Consider the following 17,661-nt stretch of genomic DNA (forward strand, 5'->3'; position numbering starts at 1 on the left):
AAAAAGGCACTTACATCGACGTAATTGGCATTAATGTAATCAGTCAGTTTTCCATCCTTTTCTGCAAGCTGTGCTAATTTAACCCTAGTATGATCATCTGCAGTAAAACAAGGGAGAAAATAAGTAATTTTTGGTAAGAATTAGATTCCTTCTCATAAAAATAACAAAATGCATTTTTACAATACATAAGACCAATGCAATAACAATCACGTAGGCAAACATCCTCTCCTTAGGTATGAGATTAAAAATTCTAATTTGCAGAAAAATAAAGAAATTCATCCAAAGTTTGAAGGGATTCAGAATCTAGTGGCCTGTACAGCAGCACCTGGGGTCATTTTAGCCACTATGACATACTTCCCCTATGGCCTCTAGCTGCCGCTTGTAAAGGTGAATAGGTCTTCCGTAAGTCCTATGTCATGACTACCAAATCTGCACAGTGGGATGTCTCAAAATGACAGCAGGCACCAGCGTTGAGGAACTTTAATTCCAAGTTAAAAGAGTGGACTCTGAAGAGCAATGGACTTTGAAAACGCTGGTCATCTGAAGAGTCAGCAGTAACTACATCAGGGTGAGCTGAAGTGTTCGGTAGCCTGCACTGATTGTAAGAACTACACTTGAGTCACTTACATAGGACAATTCTTGCTACTTCAGTTGCCCTAAGCTGCCTCTGCACTGCTTTTTAATAAAACAACCCCTGGGCTAGCACCTTTTGTATGATCAGGTACAAAACACAGTGGCAAAGGAAAATCCCTGAGTTTTTGTCCCTTTAGAGACATCTTTAGCCAGGGGGATTGGCATTTCTTGTTGCTGGTTTACATTGTCTCTTCCTGGCAGCTGACTTTGTTCTGACTTTTTTAATTAAGCTTTAGTGACACTGAATGCTGAAGATATATTTAATTTAGAGCTTTCTTGTAATCAGAACAAAGTTTAAATGGTATATAGGGTTTAAAAAAAGTATTGAGCCAAGAAATAATCAAAAACCCAGAGGAAATAGCTTGAAAAAGAGATTAACAAAAATGTGTTTCAGAGAAGAAAAATCTGGGAGAGTGATGCAATGGGCAAACAAGTGTACTGGCTAATGAAGCTGTTGCATTACGTTGTTGCCAGGCATAACACAACATAAAACCAGAATGTTTATGTTTATATTTGACAGTAAATATATCCAGGGATTTTGAAGCTAATAGAGACAATAAATCACCATTATTCTAAATCAAAGATGGATTAATTTTGACAATCAAAGCTTCTTTAGCTTTCTAATGGCATTATAACGAAATCTCCCAACTCCCCTTGGGTCATTGCAGAAGACACAAATATATCTTGCTAACACATGCTCACCAAAGCAGCAGAATGTCAGAGGGCTAACTTGAAGAAATGTGAAATCTGATGCTAACTCCTTTTCAAGGAGCACTTTGCTGATCAGTAGCTGAAGGTTTCAGTGTAGAAGTATTTTTGCTCCCACTAATAACATATAAATCTGTACTTGTTTATGATGATTTCTCACACAAAACAATAGGTGATGCCTTTACTTACAAGCAACAATGTTTATGTATCGATTCTTATTCTTGTTGTCAGGGTGATTAGAGCTGTCTGATGTAATACCTAGATCTACAGTACAGCTCTGGATTTCCTGAAAAAAAAAAAAGTATGTCACACTTAAGTAACTATTAAGACACATAAAATGTCTTTAAATACAATAAGCAAGCATGAAAAGAACCACAACCTTATACCCAATTATCTATGATATTTTACAACTACTTCATTGCTAAAAAAATTGCAGTGAAATAATTCCTTACCTGATAAAACTCTTTCAGTGTCTAATGAGGGAATGAATGCAAAAAAAGTAAAAAAAATCAAATTCCACAGCACAGAACAAATGGATAAGTGTTTATATAAATTACGATTACTATATGAAAACAGTTATGGTCATGCAATATATCCATAATAACAACAAAACTGAATATTTTGACATAGGTCCTAAAGGCAACAAGATGTAATTTTCCCAGCTAAAATGCTGACATCTGTTTTCCTGTCTTTATCTTTAATGTTAGACCTTAGGCCAGTAAAAGCTTGTACATATGAGCAACATCACAGACTTTAGCCAGATTATCTATATATGTAACAGTTCACTGGAATTTTTACGTGTCCTTATAAATGCATTTGTTTCTCTGGGGAATGCTTTTGCTCTTTTTGCATTCAGCTGCAAAATCTCCACCGAAGCAGGACTGTGTGCAGTTCAGCCAGCCTCAGAGCACTCTGGGGAAAGACAGAGCTACAGCCCCCATTCAGGCTGCCAGTGGTTTCACATTGAAGCCAAGAATTTTAGAATAAGAGAGACAGGCTTGATAAGACAGGCACAAAGTCTGTAAGATTCACAAAATTAATTCATTTTATTGATTACTTTAGCTGTCAGGAAACTCAAGCATTTATAAGGTCCACACTTTTAAACAGCAAATACATTGCCATCACTAAAAGTACTAATGGTGTTTCCCAACACTCTTTATAATCCATTTTAATGTCAAATACCTTAGTCTATTTAAATACATATTTGAAAAGTTGTTTTCAGTTTAAAAATTAGATTTTAAATGAGTTATTTTGTAGTAATATAAACACCCCCCCAAAAAAAATATGAACCACCCTTGTACTCTTCAAATATATGCTAACTCTGCAAAGACATCTACTATATTTCAGTTTTTCCCAATCTTCTAAGTTCTCTATCAGTAGAAAAAAGAACAGAACACTACTTCTGGGATAGTCCATAAAGCCAAAAAAGATCTCCATGAAACAATGAGGACACTGATTTTTTTTGTAATAGTTAAAACTAGCATGAAAGTTTTCAGATGGTGCAGCTGTAGCTCAGTGACATGCACTATATTTGGTCTTTAGATCACTGCCATAATTTAGGAAAAGTAAAATTATAGGAAAAGATCAATTTAGAATGAACAATCTGATTTCTGTATTGCTGTACTGACTAATTCTGAAAGAACTTTGTACCAATTGTATTTACATACAGTCCTTCAACATCTGCTCTCATTAATAGCTAGTCAAGCTGTAGTCCAGTTCCACCAGTGCATATGCACATGTTTAATAAATTAATATGTACTGGACATTCACGAGTGTTTATAAATTTGGTCCCACAATCAAACGGATATTCTGAATGTTAAATGAATTGAACAAGAAATGCTGATGAAGAAGGTTGTGTGAAGAGCATGGAATTTTTGGTCCACTGGATCACAATACATTGGCTGGGGAAGCAAAAGCAAAACCTAAATATGCAAAACTCGGAATTTTTACTTTCATTATTGTTTTTGCAACAGGAATATTACAATCTTATTTTACATTAATATAGATCTGCTAAAATACTTGTTTCCATCCCAATTGACTGATTTTATTAGAAATCTCTTGTAAAAATTGCTAATGGCAGAGCTTTGATTAGGTATTTGGGGGTTTTAACGCTTATGTGAATTAAGTTAGAACATATCCATATTTAAATTGATTGCAATACATGTGTGGGAAAAAACAATGAAGATCATTAATTACATATGGTGATGGTAACATTATATGATTAGAGCATATATTTCAACATTTTGAAATACCTCTTATGAACCATATACTTTAGGAAAGGAACTGTAAAACTTTCACTACCACATGAAGACTACATTAGCTCCCCTGTTAATCAGAAGTCTTGCCACGTGTACTCATTATTACTTCCATTTTATTTTCTCTGTAAATGGAACAAGCAAATGTGGGTAGCTTCTGCAAAATTCAATTTTCATTAGTATTGTAAATGCTTTAGATCTGTCACTGTATCTGATAAACCATATACATTGCAATAGCTTTGCACAGTTTATTCACACAGTTATTCAGTATTTTATCACAATAATAAACATTCCCATTTGTATTCCAGTCCTGATTTTAGGAATCTCCCTAGGCTTTATGCATCAACTCCATACTGTGCTCAAAGCACTCACATTTACATGCATTCATGAAAATGGTGCCCAGTCAGAATGTGATGCCCCAATTTTTGTTTGCAGGCATTTAAACTTTACATTATTTGTACATGCTAATAAAAAGATGACATCATAGAGCCATACCTCAAATTCTTCAGAAAAACCATTACTTGCATGTAAATCTGCAACATGTTTGGGAAAATGCTTTATTGGAATTGCTCCAACATCATCTTAGGGGTGGGAAAAGACAAAAAATATATTTATGTAGAATAAAAAGCCAGTGACATATAATGAAGTTTTTATGTAGGCAATCCACAAAACATCCTGAAATAAAATTCTTGGCGTGAACTTTGGATATACAACTCCCCAAAAAAATACAACATCCTTTGACACCATTAACGTTTCTAAAATAGTTACCTAACACTTGTACATTTCTAAATTATTATTTGGAAAGAAGATAATGAAAATGCCTTGCTAGGTCTTGCTCTGTCTGTAAGCCCCTCAAATCAAGGTGCTGATTCTGCAAGATCCTGAGCTTGTGTGTAAATAGAAGAATGCACAAAATTCCCTGTGAAGTCAAGGAGATATGGGAGGATTGGCTCCTTGCTGCAAGATGTTCAAAGGGAGAGAGCACAGCTCTGAATAACACTAATAAAGTAGGAATGATTAGGCAGAGTTGTCTGGGTGCTCCATGATGATTAGTGTTGCACTGGAACTTGGAGCCACATAATCCCAAGCCTACTAAATTAAAGCATCATTATGCCAGTATTTTCATATTAACTGACACTTGCATGTTTGCATTGTCATCCAAAAGAAACAGGAATTAATTTTCATCTTTTACTGCATTAGTGACTCCCTTCCATACCGAATTTTCTCCCAGCTCTCCTTGTGATTCCATGATTATCTATTGATAATAATCTTATGTCTGTTCATGGCAGTACTGGCCACAGATTTTCACATCAGGCTTCATAGTTCAAGTTTTAAATGAAATATTTATGTTTAAGACTTTTTGGCTACCCACAAAGAAAACATCTACACTCTCAAGGAATGAATAATCTTGAGGATTAATGCAACATCTCCATTTTACTTTAGACAAATACAAAAAAAAACCCACTTGTGTAGAATATGCATCAGGAATAACATCAAAAACCTTTGGGACTTTTAATCACCTCTTTACTGCAAATATGCTGTGTAAACAAAGTTATCTGTTTGCTGATTATCTGCTAAAGGATGACATTATTTTACTTAGTTTTGGTTCTGAAGAATAATTTTGTTGTGTTTTTTTAAAGCCTTTCATGGTTTAAAAATATGCTTATTTCACAATCTATAATTTCATCACTGTTTCGTATGCGAACAAAATGTCAGAAACATTGACCATGGACCTGTTATTCACATCAACAGATGTTCAGCATTTAGCCCACATAATAATTTTAGCTTTCAGTTACCAAGAATTTGTTGATTTGTACTAAGATCCATCTGGTCTCCCACTTATATGACTGGATCTGAATACAAAAAGTGAATTTATCCAGTCGAGCCTGAGAGAAACTGAACAAATATGTAATACAATCTTCACACTTTGGAGATGAAAACTGGCATGAAGTGTTTATCCTAATGGTATACAAACACAAAACCAGAAGGGAAGGTAAATGACCAAAAGAGTGAATACAGTAATGGAGAAATAAGTCTTAGGTTTTGTCTCCTTGTCCATGCAAATCTCCCAATTCAATTGCTTCTGAACCCAGGAATGTATTTTATATCTGGATGGCAAGTATCACTTCAAACTACTTAGAGTTTGATAGCGGATCTTAATCCTACTCTGTAATTCGTTACTGCTTAAGTGCATCTTTGAATTGTGCTGTGAAGAGCCATGGCATTTTCTGTGAATAACTGCAGATCTCCTATCTCTTCCAATGAAAGGAAGGAAAACCTAATATATAATTCTATGGAAAGAAAACTTAATATATAATGAGATCTGTGGAGTGTGCTTTTGGTCACAGCCATAAGAATTAAACTTAGCAGCTGCAGTTGCAAAATGCTCTTCCTGCCTCATATTATATTGTAATTAGATGCAATTGCAAAATTACACCGTTGAAACATTTGTGCAATAGAAAACATAACAACAGGTCACTTGATGTCTCTTGCATGCAAAATAAAACTATTTCCTCAGTGATTGCAGCTTTTCCATAAAATATTTTGTGTATCTTCAGTCACTGAGAAAAAAAAAATTCTCTTTAATATTTATCACCATTTCAGAGGGAAAACCTCCAGTTTCAAAACATGCATGTTAGGCACTCAGAATAACTGTAAGTGCAATTATGAAATGGAAAACACTTTCCCCCTGAGGTGAGCTGGTCAGGAAAAATTGTAAGAAAATTATATAGCTGTAGTGCAATACAGTTAATTGTGGAGAGTTAAAGCAGAGATTTCCTATGATTTCTGCTTGACATTCAATTATAATAATGTTTTCTGAAATCAAGCCATAGCTCTGCTTTTTAACCATTTAGTAATAGGTTATAAATCTCCTAATAGCATCAATCCATACAAGATGCATTTGAAAATGTCTACAATTCATCAAAGTTACAATGGAAACCCAATGTTTGGGATTTATTTAATTGTGTTTACTAGTTATTCACACAAAGGCTGATTTTCTTTTAGTCATTCCATGAAAATCCATCTCCTTGTATAATAGCACAGTTTGCAAATATATCAGTTGTGGAATAAGATAAACTTGTCTCATAGGTGAGAATGTGGTTTAAGATCTCCTTCAGAATTAGTCTATTTGGGGTTTAAAAAGATGAATTAAATTAATCTATTTCATTCTACACAGACTGAAAAAGCTGGAAGGCTGCATGAGGTCCTGTGATACTCTTTGAGAAAAGAAAGGAAACAGTCTCCAGATAAATGTGGTGGATATAGAATCAGAAGATGCTAATAATATTCTGAACTTCTGCATTATTTTAATGAGAGGTTCACATAACTATACCATAGTAATTATGCCAGTAAAATTAGTACGTATAAGAACGCACTGCAATTGCAAGTGACATGCAGACAGATGAGGCACATCCTCATCCTGCTAGTAAAAAGAATAGGACATGTTCTATACACAGGTGACAAATCCAATTAGAGGTAGAAATATAACAGAATCTGTTGCTGGTGTAATCCTCTAGAGCTATTTAGTGTAGCTCAGATGGCTACATGAGCAGCCACTCTAGGGAGGCTACACTTAAAATGGCTACAAAGCACAGAGTATCCTTGAGGCAACACTGTAAACTGAAGATATTTCTCTTCTGTGTTACCTACAGAAGAGGCTATTAATAACACAAGTCTGCCAATATCAAGTGTACCTGTTTACACAGATTTGTACAAGAGGTTACAAATCTCTGGTTTACAGATGCTATATTATTTGAAGAATTCATATTGACACATATAAAGCAGCATCTTCCAACAGTTAACACCAATCCACAGAACAGTTGCCAGAAATACCTGAGACTGGGAAGATTGGAGCTGGGGGAGCAGAAATCACTCGAGGTGATGTATTATCTTCTAAATAAAAATGAGCAGTCTGAAAACATTTCCTAGAGAGGAATAAATACACAAAAATATTGAAAAAAAAAGAAAGAAAAAAGAAACCAACAAAACCCCACCAAAACATTATCTGATATGATTTGGAATTCTGGCATTATTGAGTCAGAAAGAAAAATCATGGTTTTGAAAACCAATTTTCATGGAGTGTCAAATATTACTGCTACAATATAAATATTCCCCCAGCATATAACCAAATTATGCATACCACATGAAGATACTACATTACCTCAGCATAATACATAGTTCATGCATCTTTACCTATACCAGAGGCAGAAGATAGAGCACACATCAGACATAGTGACAGCTGAAAGAGAAACTCTGCATCAGGAGCTACTGTAGATACTGCATAACTCTAAGTACAAAAAATGTCACTGTCTTCCTTACTTATCCAAATTCACTTAAATAATTACTGATACCTTTCATGTGATGATGTTAGCCTGAAGATGGAGCAATGTTTGAGGTCAGTTCTGGTAATTCATTGGTAGATGCTACTGCAGACACGGAAATGCAATAAAAGACAACATGCCCTGTAACAGCCGAAGCGGTGGCTCTAGAACTACTGTGACTGAGGATAAACAACTTTTCATAATGTAATCACAACCCTGAGGGACACCTTAACCAAAGAGGACTTCCCAAAGTTGACAGACAGAAACAGGGGGATTTCTAACTCCAGGAGTTGCCAGCTTTGTTGCAAAAACATTGAAGTATGAATACAAATGGAACCAACCTAAACTATGATTCACAATGCTATTTGTATCTGTGCTATAATCCAGATGTGAAGATAATAGGAATAGCATCTGTTAAGAATTCAAGTTATTCAAAGGAATGAATAACCAACTGCTGCTGTAAGCATTGCAAAGCCTCTTTAATTAAAAAAATCTCCATATGATTAGACATGCTAATAACAATCTTAACTTTGGGTCAGTTAATCTCTCTGAAATATTATTCACTAATCATTAAATTTAAAAAGAAATATATGCCTTAAGAAAATATTAATCTCATTTTATATTTACAAGACTCTGCTTTTTCAAATCTGTTGGCTGCAGCTATTGTATGATTGTTTGTTACTTTGTGTAATCACTGTTATTTTAAATTCTGTATCATTCCTGTATCGGTGCAGTCATAAAAACCCTGATATAATTGTTATAGACAGAAATAAATTTTGAAGATACTTAGAGAAATAGGGAATATGTGGCTGTTGCCATTCTTTCCAGAACCATTAATACAGATAATAAAGATTTTGGTAAGGTTATTTGAATTAAGCCTCTGGGAAACATGCCCATATTCTCGGAATGTCTTGTGAATTTTCTATCAATACAGATTCTCTTAAAACACAAGAAAAAGCAGACAGCTACCTAAAAAGGAAAACAGAGGCATGCAAAATAGTTCTGGTAATTCACATGACAATGAAATCCGAAGTCCAGCTAGAATTCTCTAAAAGCGTATTTGTATTTGTGATGTTCACAGAGAAACCTTGGCTCTACATGGGATATTTGGAGCAATACTATCTGTTATGTACATGGTTTTACTTAGAAATGGCAATTTTGGATGCAGACCAAGAACACATCCTGGAGGAACCTGGGAACATCCTTCTAAATTTTAAAGTCTCTAGCATCAGAGTTAGTGGCTGCTGAGGTGAGAGAGACTGTCTCCATGCTAGCATAAAACTCAAGCGTTAGTATCAGAACTGTCTGTGAAATATCTGTGAGACACAGGCAAGTCTCCAAGTCTTCAAATCATTAAACACTTTGGCAAGTCTGGCCCTGTCTGCTGGGCACAGCGAATGCTGTATAGTGTTTATTAAAAACTACACCAACCAAACATGCCAAGCAGTCTGATGTTAAAGCTCCAAACCCAGAAAGTGTCCTTCCAGCAAATGTTTACTGCTTGTGAACAACCATCACATGTAAGGTTTATGGACTAACGTTGTCACCTATTTGCTTGAGAAAAGATTGAGCTATAAAGAATTTAATTAGCATAATGACTTTCACATCTAAAGCTGTACTTAAAATGTCCTCATATTATGCCATACCCTCATTATCCCTCACTGAGCCAATGTATTTTTAATCTTTAAAAATTAATTGTGGCTGAAAATAAATTACACCCTTAGCACATTTGGGAGACAAATTCATAGCAGTTGACTTAACCTGTAATAAGACATAAATAGGCACTCCATCTGCTCCTGCATCAGCACTGAAAGCCTTCATGACTAAACCTAATGTTAATACTCACATCTCATTAATTATCACTTGTTGTTAATGAAAAAAGTGATGACTATTTCAAACTTCCAGACAAAGGTCCCATCACTCAATAACCTGATTATTTAATTTACACCTTTCATCACAGCACTTAGATCTCCAACCTAAAACTGTAATTTGTAATTTAGACACTGCACTTGTTCAAACACACACTCTATATATGGGGGCAGTGCTAAACCACTGAATTAATTGCAGCGTCTGGATCTGTACAGCAGCAGCAGCAGCACTTCAGTCTCACAGGAGGGATACTAGATCTGAATGAACACTTCAGTGACAACTACCTGAGACTACAAGACTAAGCCTCAGACTGTGGGGGAACATAGATTTTCAAGCATTTGGGCCCCTGGACCTTGGCTGAGAATGTGTGCTTGGCTTCTGCCCTGGGGCAGGGGCTGCTGGGAGCCGGGCTGTGGTTGGCACTGAGGCTGGCAGGAGCACGGCACCGTGCGCACATGGGACTGTGCGTGTGTGCAGAGTGCTCCTGCCGGGGTCTCGCCAAGGGAGCTGAGCTCTGCAACTCAGAGGCATCCGTGAGAGGATGTGTTTGGGCTTCTGCTGCTCATGCAGAATGGTCTTAGAGGCATGATTACTTCTTTCTCTGAAAACTTAAGTGTCTTTTGAGCTCACAGGATTATCTGCCAGTAGGTATTCTCAAACACTTACTAGTTTTTTTTTTTTAATGTACAGATAATTTAAAGATCTGGTGAAGCCAAAGGATCTATAAGTGGATCCTCAATGGATGCCAATTATTCAGTTTTTAAATAGCTGCAATTAATTTTTATGTGTTTGTCAAGTGGAATTTTAATTGTCAGATTTTATTAAGACTTTGATATATGACATGGCACACTGTTGAGAAGTTTTTCCTTTATGGATGGATGAGTGTGGCCTCTGTATATTTAAATCTGGTTTAAGTGTTTCTGCATGTCCAAGTTTAATGATAATCAGTGAGGGTTCTCAACTCTCTTCCCATAAACTTATTACAGGACTCAAGGCATTAGTTCAAATCATGGCTAAGAAAATTAATATTCTCTGACAGGTATGGTTCAAATTATATAGGGTGATAGAAGCAATTTAAAATTTGAATAACTACTCATAATGTAGTCTGTCATTGGGTTGGTAATTTCTGAAGTGTTGCTATCATTAAATGTCTAACAGGCTGCATGACAGGCAGCTGATACTCAGTATGTCTACAGATGCAAATGGACCTGGAAGTGCATTAGCAGTTTGTGGTTCATGTCATCATGAGCTGATCTTTTACTACAATTCACATATGTTTGTTGAAAAAGAATTTTGAATGGTACAAGGCCCACTGATAACTGTCAACATGTTACTATTCTCCAAGATCTTCTTACAATAAACATTATAAAAGCTGATCTGAACAAATATGAATAATTAAGCAAAATAGTAATAATGAAGCCATCAAGAAAAAAAGAGAGCAAGTACATTCAGGTATTCCGGCCGCATCTCTGCTGCAAGAACTCAGAAAGTAGACAGATACTGAAAGAAATGGATAGACTCTAGATTTGGACAGAAAATTCTCTCTAAAGCTATTTTAAAAAGTCTACCTGGACAGCAAGGCCACTAAACAGGGCAAAGAATCTCCTTGTTTATTCCACTGTAATCTTAATCATGCTGAAGAGATGAAAGGAAAATGACATTGCTTGAAAATTGCTTGAATTAAAAAAGATTCACAAAACCACTGTAGTTAAAAATTGTGTATTTTCCTACAGGTAATTATTCAATCTTTAGACAATATTGTCATTAGAAGTTTTAATCCCTGTCAGAGAAGTAAATATCTATCAAAAAAAAAAAAAAAAGATTTAAATTGTATCTAATGAGATAGTGAAGAGATTGAGGAATTTCCTCAAGTGCTGATTAACAATTTCATTTAAAAAAAAAACCCAAAACCAAAACCCAAACAACAGATGGTATGGAATTATTTTTCTGATACAAGTCATTAAAGTGAAGCAGTGAAGAAATAAATAATTTTGCCTTTCTTTAACCTCAAGAGACTGGAACTTGTTGCTCTTGGTAATTATTTCATTTTTAACCAAATAACACACCTTTTGAATATTCAAATAATGAACTAATAGTGGAAACAACCCAAAGCATTATTCATTCATGTGACCAGCTGAGATAGATCAATGGTTTTTCTGGACTACCATTGCAAAAGAAATATAAAATAACTTCTTGTAAACCTAAATGTTTTCATGAACTTTAATAAGTGAAAAAAATTGGCCCAAATTAGGGAAAAAAAGGTGCAATATTAAAAGAAACATTAACACTGAAGAGTAATTATTTCAAAACAATCTAAATCTATTAGGAAAATCTTACAGAGCTTCTACTAATACTTTCCAGGCTTAATGAAACATGCATAGCAATGAAGTTAATAATTTGATTTTTTCCCAGTCTTTAAAAAGAGGTGAGTTTTTTGGCAACTTTGATAGATGGCCATAAAGTCCTATCTATGATGCATAGTCTTTATGCTGCATTCCCCTGAAATAAGAAATAGTTACTGGTGTTATCATAATGCCAAGAGAATTTTGAGGATTAACAATAAAAGAGCTCCATTTTTTATTTTGTAGTACACAAGAAATACAGAAAAGATTATATTCAAGGCAAGAAGATATTATTGCTAACGGGATTTTTGTTTCATTTTGAAAGACCTGTTTTATGGAATTGTTCATTCCCAGAGAAAGAATACAAAATGAACACAATGTTATTCGACAAAAACAAGCTTGTAACATGTAGGATTACTAGGACTGCATTGTACAATCTAGGTCTTTAAATGCAAGGCCCTCTTTGGCAAATAGAAGAGATTTGAAATACTGTTCAGCATCAGGGATGAAACCCTTTGGAAGTTGAATATGAACAATCATGTTGCATAACATGAATGACCGAAAAAGATTCTCAGAATGCAAGTGGTTAGCTGGAAATCCTGGGATGGAGAATAGAGTTATCCAACTAAGCATAAACTAAGAAATGACTTCCGCAATTACTATGGCAATTAACTGCTACTTTGAAAAGCAGAAGAAATCTTTCTCAAGGTTCATTGAACAAGTGTCTTTAATCATGGCAAAGGCTGTCTGACTCACTAGCACACTTGTCTGGAACAAAGGATGCTTAAACTCAATTTCTCCAGCCTAGTCTATTCAGGGAAGGAATGAGTTCTATCCCCATGAGGGACACACCCTAGTAGGCCGACAGAAAACCAGTGTCAGGAGACTAGAAAAAAAGTCAGTAAGCATAATCCTGACATCACAGCCTAGAGATTACAGTGGTCAGTAGTTTGGAAAGGGCCAAAGTTATTGGTTATCCACCAATTTCTTTCATTTTAGATAAAGCGGGGATATTTGGGATGAAGGAAGAAGAAACAAGCTCTGGAGGCATATGAAAGAAGATGTTTGGGCCTGTCTTCCCAATTCTTTGTACAGTCCCTGTAGGAGTAAGGTCTGGTTTCTGGCTGCTAGTTCATGTGTTAGCACAGGGGAAGCAGGACCAGATTCCTGGCAATCACTGAAGTAGAAGTTTTTGCAACTTATTTCCCCCTTCTGGCCCACCACAGCATTTCCTACCTGACAGTCTATATACTTGAGAAAATCTTAGGGCTGTGCAAGGATTTTGAGAGCTTAAGCAGACATGTCCCTAGGAAGACTGACTTTAACTAGAACCAGTGGAAGAGTGCCAAAGCCTTGAGCATCGCAACATACTGCCATGTGGCTGACAAGGTTCCTGGTACATTTTTAGTTCAGGCCAACTTGCAGTATTTTACATCATGTTTGACACAGTTTGGGGTTAGCACAGGGCAGAGGCCATCCCCAGTAAACAATGTGAATGCAGCCACTCTTTTTATCCTCTCTGAGGGAAGTCATTTCAGCTGTATGGAAGAGATCTGTGCCATGCTAGCTGGTCTGTTCTATTTCACAGTGTGGATACAGTTTTTTGCTCTTACTGATCATGTTATAATGACTTCTAATAACCATCAATTCCCTTTATCCTACTTTTTTTTACTGGCTTATCAATATATCAAGTCACAGAGAAACACATCCATGAGGAAACCTGAGCACATGTGCACATGAAACACATCTGTAGTTATCCACTAAAGCTTTGAAAGACCAGGGCTAATTTTAGTTTGTCAGAATCACAAAGTAGAATGACATTTTAATCACAGAGCATCCTAAGAGCTACTCAGTAAATGATCTTCAAACAATTCAGTTATACTATTATAGTATCATTAAACTACCCCCTTTCTGTCTTCCACACAGTGTTAGCACAATCCTACAGTGCCATATGAATTGCTTATTTACATAGTCCTGTTGAGTACAATAGATTCTCATTCTAAATTGATAGCTGTCTTTTTTAGTGGATAAAGGATTGGAAAGATAGTAAAAAGCTCCACGCCATGATATTTATTTTTCTTCTCCCTCTTGCTTTTCCCAGTGCTCTGTTATGTCACCTGGTTTCTAGGCATCAATCATGAGTTATTGTTTACTAAGTTCTATCAATATGGGAATGAAATATTTGCAGTAGTTAAACTCTCTGGAAAAAAAAAAATTGCATTTGAGTATTTTGGACAGAAACCACCTTGTTTTGTCTTCTTTATGACACTGAGAAGTATGAAGACAAGGTAAGAGACAAGATCCAGTCTCCCTCCTGTAAACCAGCTCAATAATGCCAATCCATTTTTCAATTCATACCTCTTTAGAACTGAAAAAAAACCAACCAAAATACAACTTACCTCCAGTAAATGAGAATACCCACAAGAATCACTAGACAGATAAAAGTCAGGGCTGATACGACCACAAGTGGTATAACTGTCTTCTTCTCTGATTCCAGACTCTCAGCTAGACCAATACGAGACTCATGGCTAATATTACTTGCCTCTGCAGTCAGAGAAAATTGAAACAGTCCAAGTTTAAATTCTGAGAAATGCACAGCACAGGTGAATGTGTCTTACAATGAGCCTACTTAATATCACTTACCTCTATTTTTTACTATGTACTGCAGAAAGCTTGTACATTTGCAAACCAGCTTATAGAAGACAAGCAGATAGAAGGTAAAGCAAAGTGTTCAAGCTTATGTGACTCAGCCTTCCAGCAATGGAGACTTCTCTTTGTAAGAATAGCAGACTGTTGTTAAAATTCAGAAGTAAGTTTTTTTTTATTTTAATCTCTTTTATTAGCTGAAAGCCAAATGAGTTAAGAAATCTGAATACATAATATTGGAATGTGCATTGGAGTTGATATTAAACTGTAAGTCATATAATGCAAATCACTTGTCTGGCTAATAGGTTAATACAAAAATTGTCTTGCAAAAGTCTTTATGTGCTTGCTGTTTTGCAGTTTAGCTTTCTGTATTTTTATCCACTGCCCATTCTTTAAACTGATTCCTTTGAATCCAGTTGCCTCTCTCAACTATGCTGGAGCCACAATTAAATTTCCCACCTCCGTCTTTACAGGTGATCAAATGATTATTTTGATATTGCTTTGGTTTCATATGTCTGTAAGCCATATACTGTTGGATGACATAAATATTTGGACATAGGATCTATATGAAGATTAAAACAAAATATTCTATAATTTTATTAAAGGAGGAAGCACAATGGTGGGCAACACCAATACTTTATTTTTAGCTTTGGTCTACCTCAAGAAGTAAGTATTTTAAAGTTGTGACTTCGATGTAAAAGAACCGACTTATTTTGATTTGTGCAGTTTACTGTGAGCATCATTTGAGTTAAAATGCAGAAATAAACACTTTAGCGCTTTTTAGAATTAAACCCCTAGAATGTTTTCTGCTTTTGCGAACAGTTGTAATTCAATGAATTTTCTGTATAAGAGCAGAATTTTGATGTACAGAAAACATCTGCACTCCATTGGGATTTCAAGAGACCAATTCTACAGGAACGAAAAGCTTTTACACAAAGGGAGGAAGGAATGGAGTTGAATCTGGGAAAAAAAATAAAGATAGCAAATTACATGCTCTAAATAGGATGTCAGAAAACAAATGGCTTCACACAGTACAGATTTCCCGGCAGCTCTATTTTCTTCCATTTTCTTGAATTTAGAGGCTTTCAGGACTTTGTGTGCAAAAAGGTCTAGGCTCTAATTTTGCAGATGTCTTCTTGGTTTAAATTCAAAATACTCTTTAACACCCATATAAATCACTTCTCTTTAAATTCTGCAGCTCAATGGGTAAAGTAATTGAAGGAACAGAGTTGCTTCTGAAAAATCTCCAAGTGTCTGTTGAGTAGGTTAAAATTGGTGCTTCCTATTGATTGCAGAGGAAAACTATATGTATGCATGAGAAAGCACAATATGATCCCTCTGAAACAGTCAGACTTGCTTATCCAACTCTGGATTAATTCACAGCATAAAATCCAATCCTATCTGTGTGATGACAGTGTTCCTTCAAACTTCATGACCATATTCTATTAGGACTCCTCCTATGGGGAATGAAGCACAGGCTTCTCCTGTAACAGAGGGTTTCTTGCCTACTTGGCTATCACTCCAATGATGGCAGCTGAAAAGGCAGTCTCAGCTATAGCACATTTCTTTGATTTCTAATAACTGATGTGTTTGGATCCTCTGCATATTTCTTTCTATTCATTTGTCTCAGTTTTTCAACAAAAGTTGAGAAGTTTGGGTAGTCATAGAGGTCTTATGGAGAAAATCCTAGTTCAGAACAAGCATAATTATGCATCAACAACTACAAGACTAGCAAAAGTTTAAATGACAATTTTTTTCTGTAATGACCACAATGAAAACACATTTCACCGATTTCTGCAAAATCCACTGCAATGTATAAGTAAGTTCTCAGGTGAGAGATTAATTTTTGTATTTGCTGCATTTCTTTATAATTTAATTAAGCAAATATGTCTTTGATTTACAGGAGACCATGTTAGAAATACTGAAATTGAATATTCTGCTTAGTAAAAGCCAGTATTTGGCATGATGTGTTGGGAAAAATGTAATGAACATGAAATGATACTGTAGAGTGTCTTTCAATAATATCTAGAATACAAACTACGTCTTTTGTACTCCTCCTTCTCCAGTACTGTATAATCCTTTTTGAGTTACTATTGGTAAAAATTCAAATGACACCCATTATGTAAACTCTAGTATCTTATGGCAACACTCATTCATACCAATAACATAGGTTTTGAAATAGTAATGCTATTTTATGCTTATTTTTGAAGGAATTTTATGCATTTTACACAAAGTGGTAACTACTTACCAGTGAATTAATTCACTTATTAATTCAGTTTTGTAACACCTACCTTGTTAGGACTCTTAGTAATTTAAATGTTTTTTATTCTCTCTTAATTTTCATTTTCTATTTTTCACATTGTTCTAGCCCCAAATATATTGAGTGTCAATTTTCCACCTTTTCATGTTAGTATTCTGCTGCTCACGAGAAATACAACCTAATGTAATTCAACTGTGTATTTATTTGTAGGATTGGGCTGAAACCTTCCCATTCTTTGTGAATGCCATTCCTTAAAGGGTTTAGTTGAATGTTACTGCCCTCTACAGATGATGCAAGTATATGACAGAAGTTCAATTTATTTTCTAAAATACCAATTAAACCTTGTTTGTTGTTTGTTTTTTTTTCCCAAAGATCATAGATTATTTTTGAGTTGATTCTTTGATTTTCAGTTCTCTAGCACAAGAAGGAATGAAAATTATGTGTCTGAATACTTCAGATTTTCCACAGTGCATTTTTAAATATAAAGGTAATGTGTTATGAGTTTTGACTTCTCACTTTATCCTTGGAATCATGGGTTGCAAATACTCTCGCTGAATTTAGGAGGAATAAATAAGAAAATAGCATTAAATATAAACATCTAGAGGAGAATCTGGCTGTACTTTGGG

The 17,661-nt window shown here is 35.3% G+C and overlaps 1 protein-coding gene across 8 annotated transcripts in view; it reads right to left on the minus strand.

Annotated features, from left to right (window-relative positions):
• The window catches only part of PTPRZ1 (protein tyrosine phosphatase receptor type Z1), a 132,868-nt gene that overhangs the window by 13,052 nt on the left and 102,155 nt on the right, over positions 1-17,661 (minus strand). For 4 of the 8 annotated variants that reach the window (XM_068189875.1, XM_068189874.1, XM_068189872.1 and 1 more), the window contains 6 exons: positions 14,529-14,673; positions 7,431-7,522; positions 4,092-4,177; positions 1,794-1,814; positions 1,531-1,627; positions 15-97 (listed from right to left, as the gene is read on the minus strand). In XM_068189875.1, coding sequence (XP_068045976.1) covers positions 15-97; positions 1,531-1,627; positions 1,794-1,814; positions 4,092-4,177; positions 7,431-7,522; positions 14,529-14,673 — 524 coding nt within the window. The remainder of the gene's footprint in view (positions 1-14; positions 98-1,530; positions 1,628-1,793; positions 1,815-4,091; positions 4,178-7,430; positions 7,523-14,528; positions 14,674-17,661) is intronic. The other 4 variants (XM_068189876.1, XM_068189873.1, XM_068189879.1 and 1 more) reach the window with 1 other exon arrangement.

This window comes from Anomalospiza imberbis, chromosome 5 (genome assembly GCF_031753505.1).
Source record: "Anomalospiza imberbis isolate Cuckoo-Finch-1a 21T00152 chromosome 5, ASM3175350v1, whole genome shotgun sequence".
Classification (NCBI taxonomy): Eukaryota; Metazoa; Chordata; class Aves; order Passeriformes; family Viduidae; genus Anomalospiza; species Anomalospiza imberbis.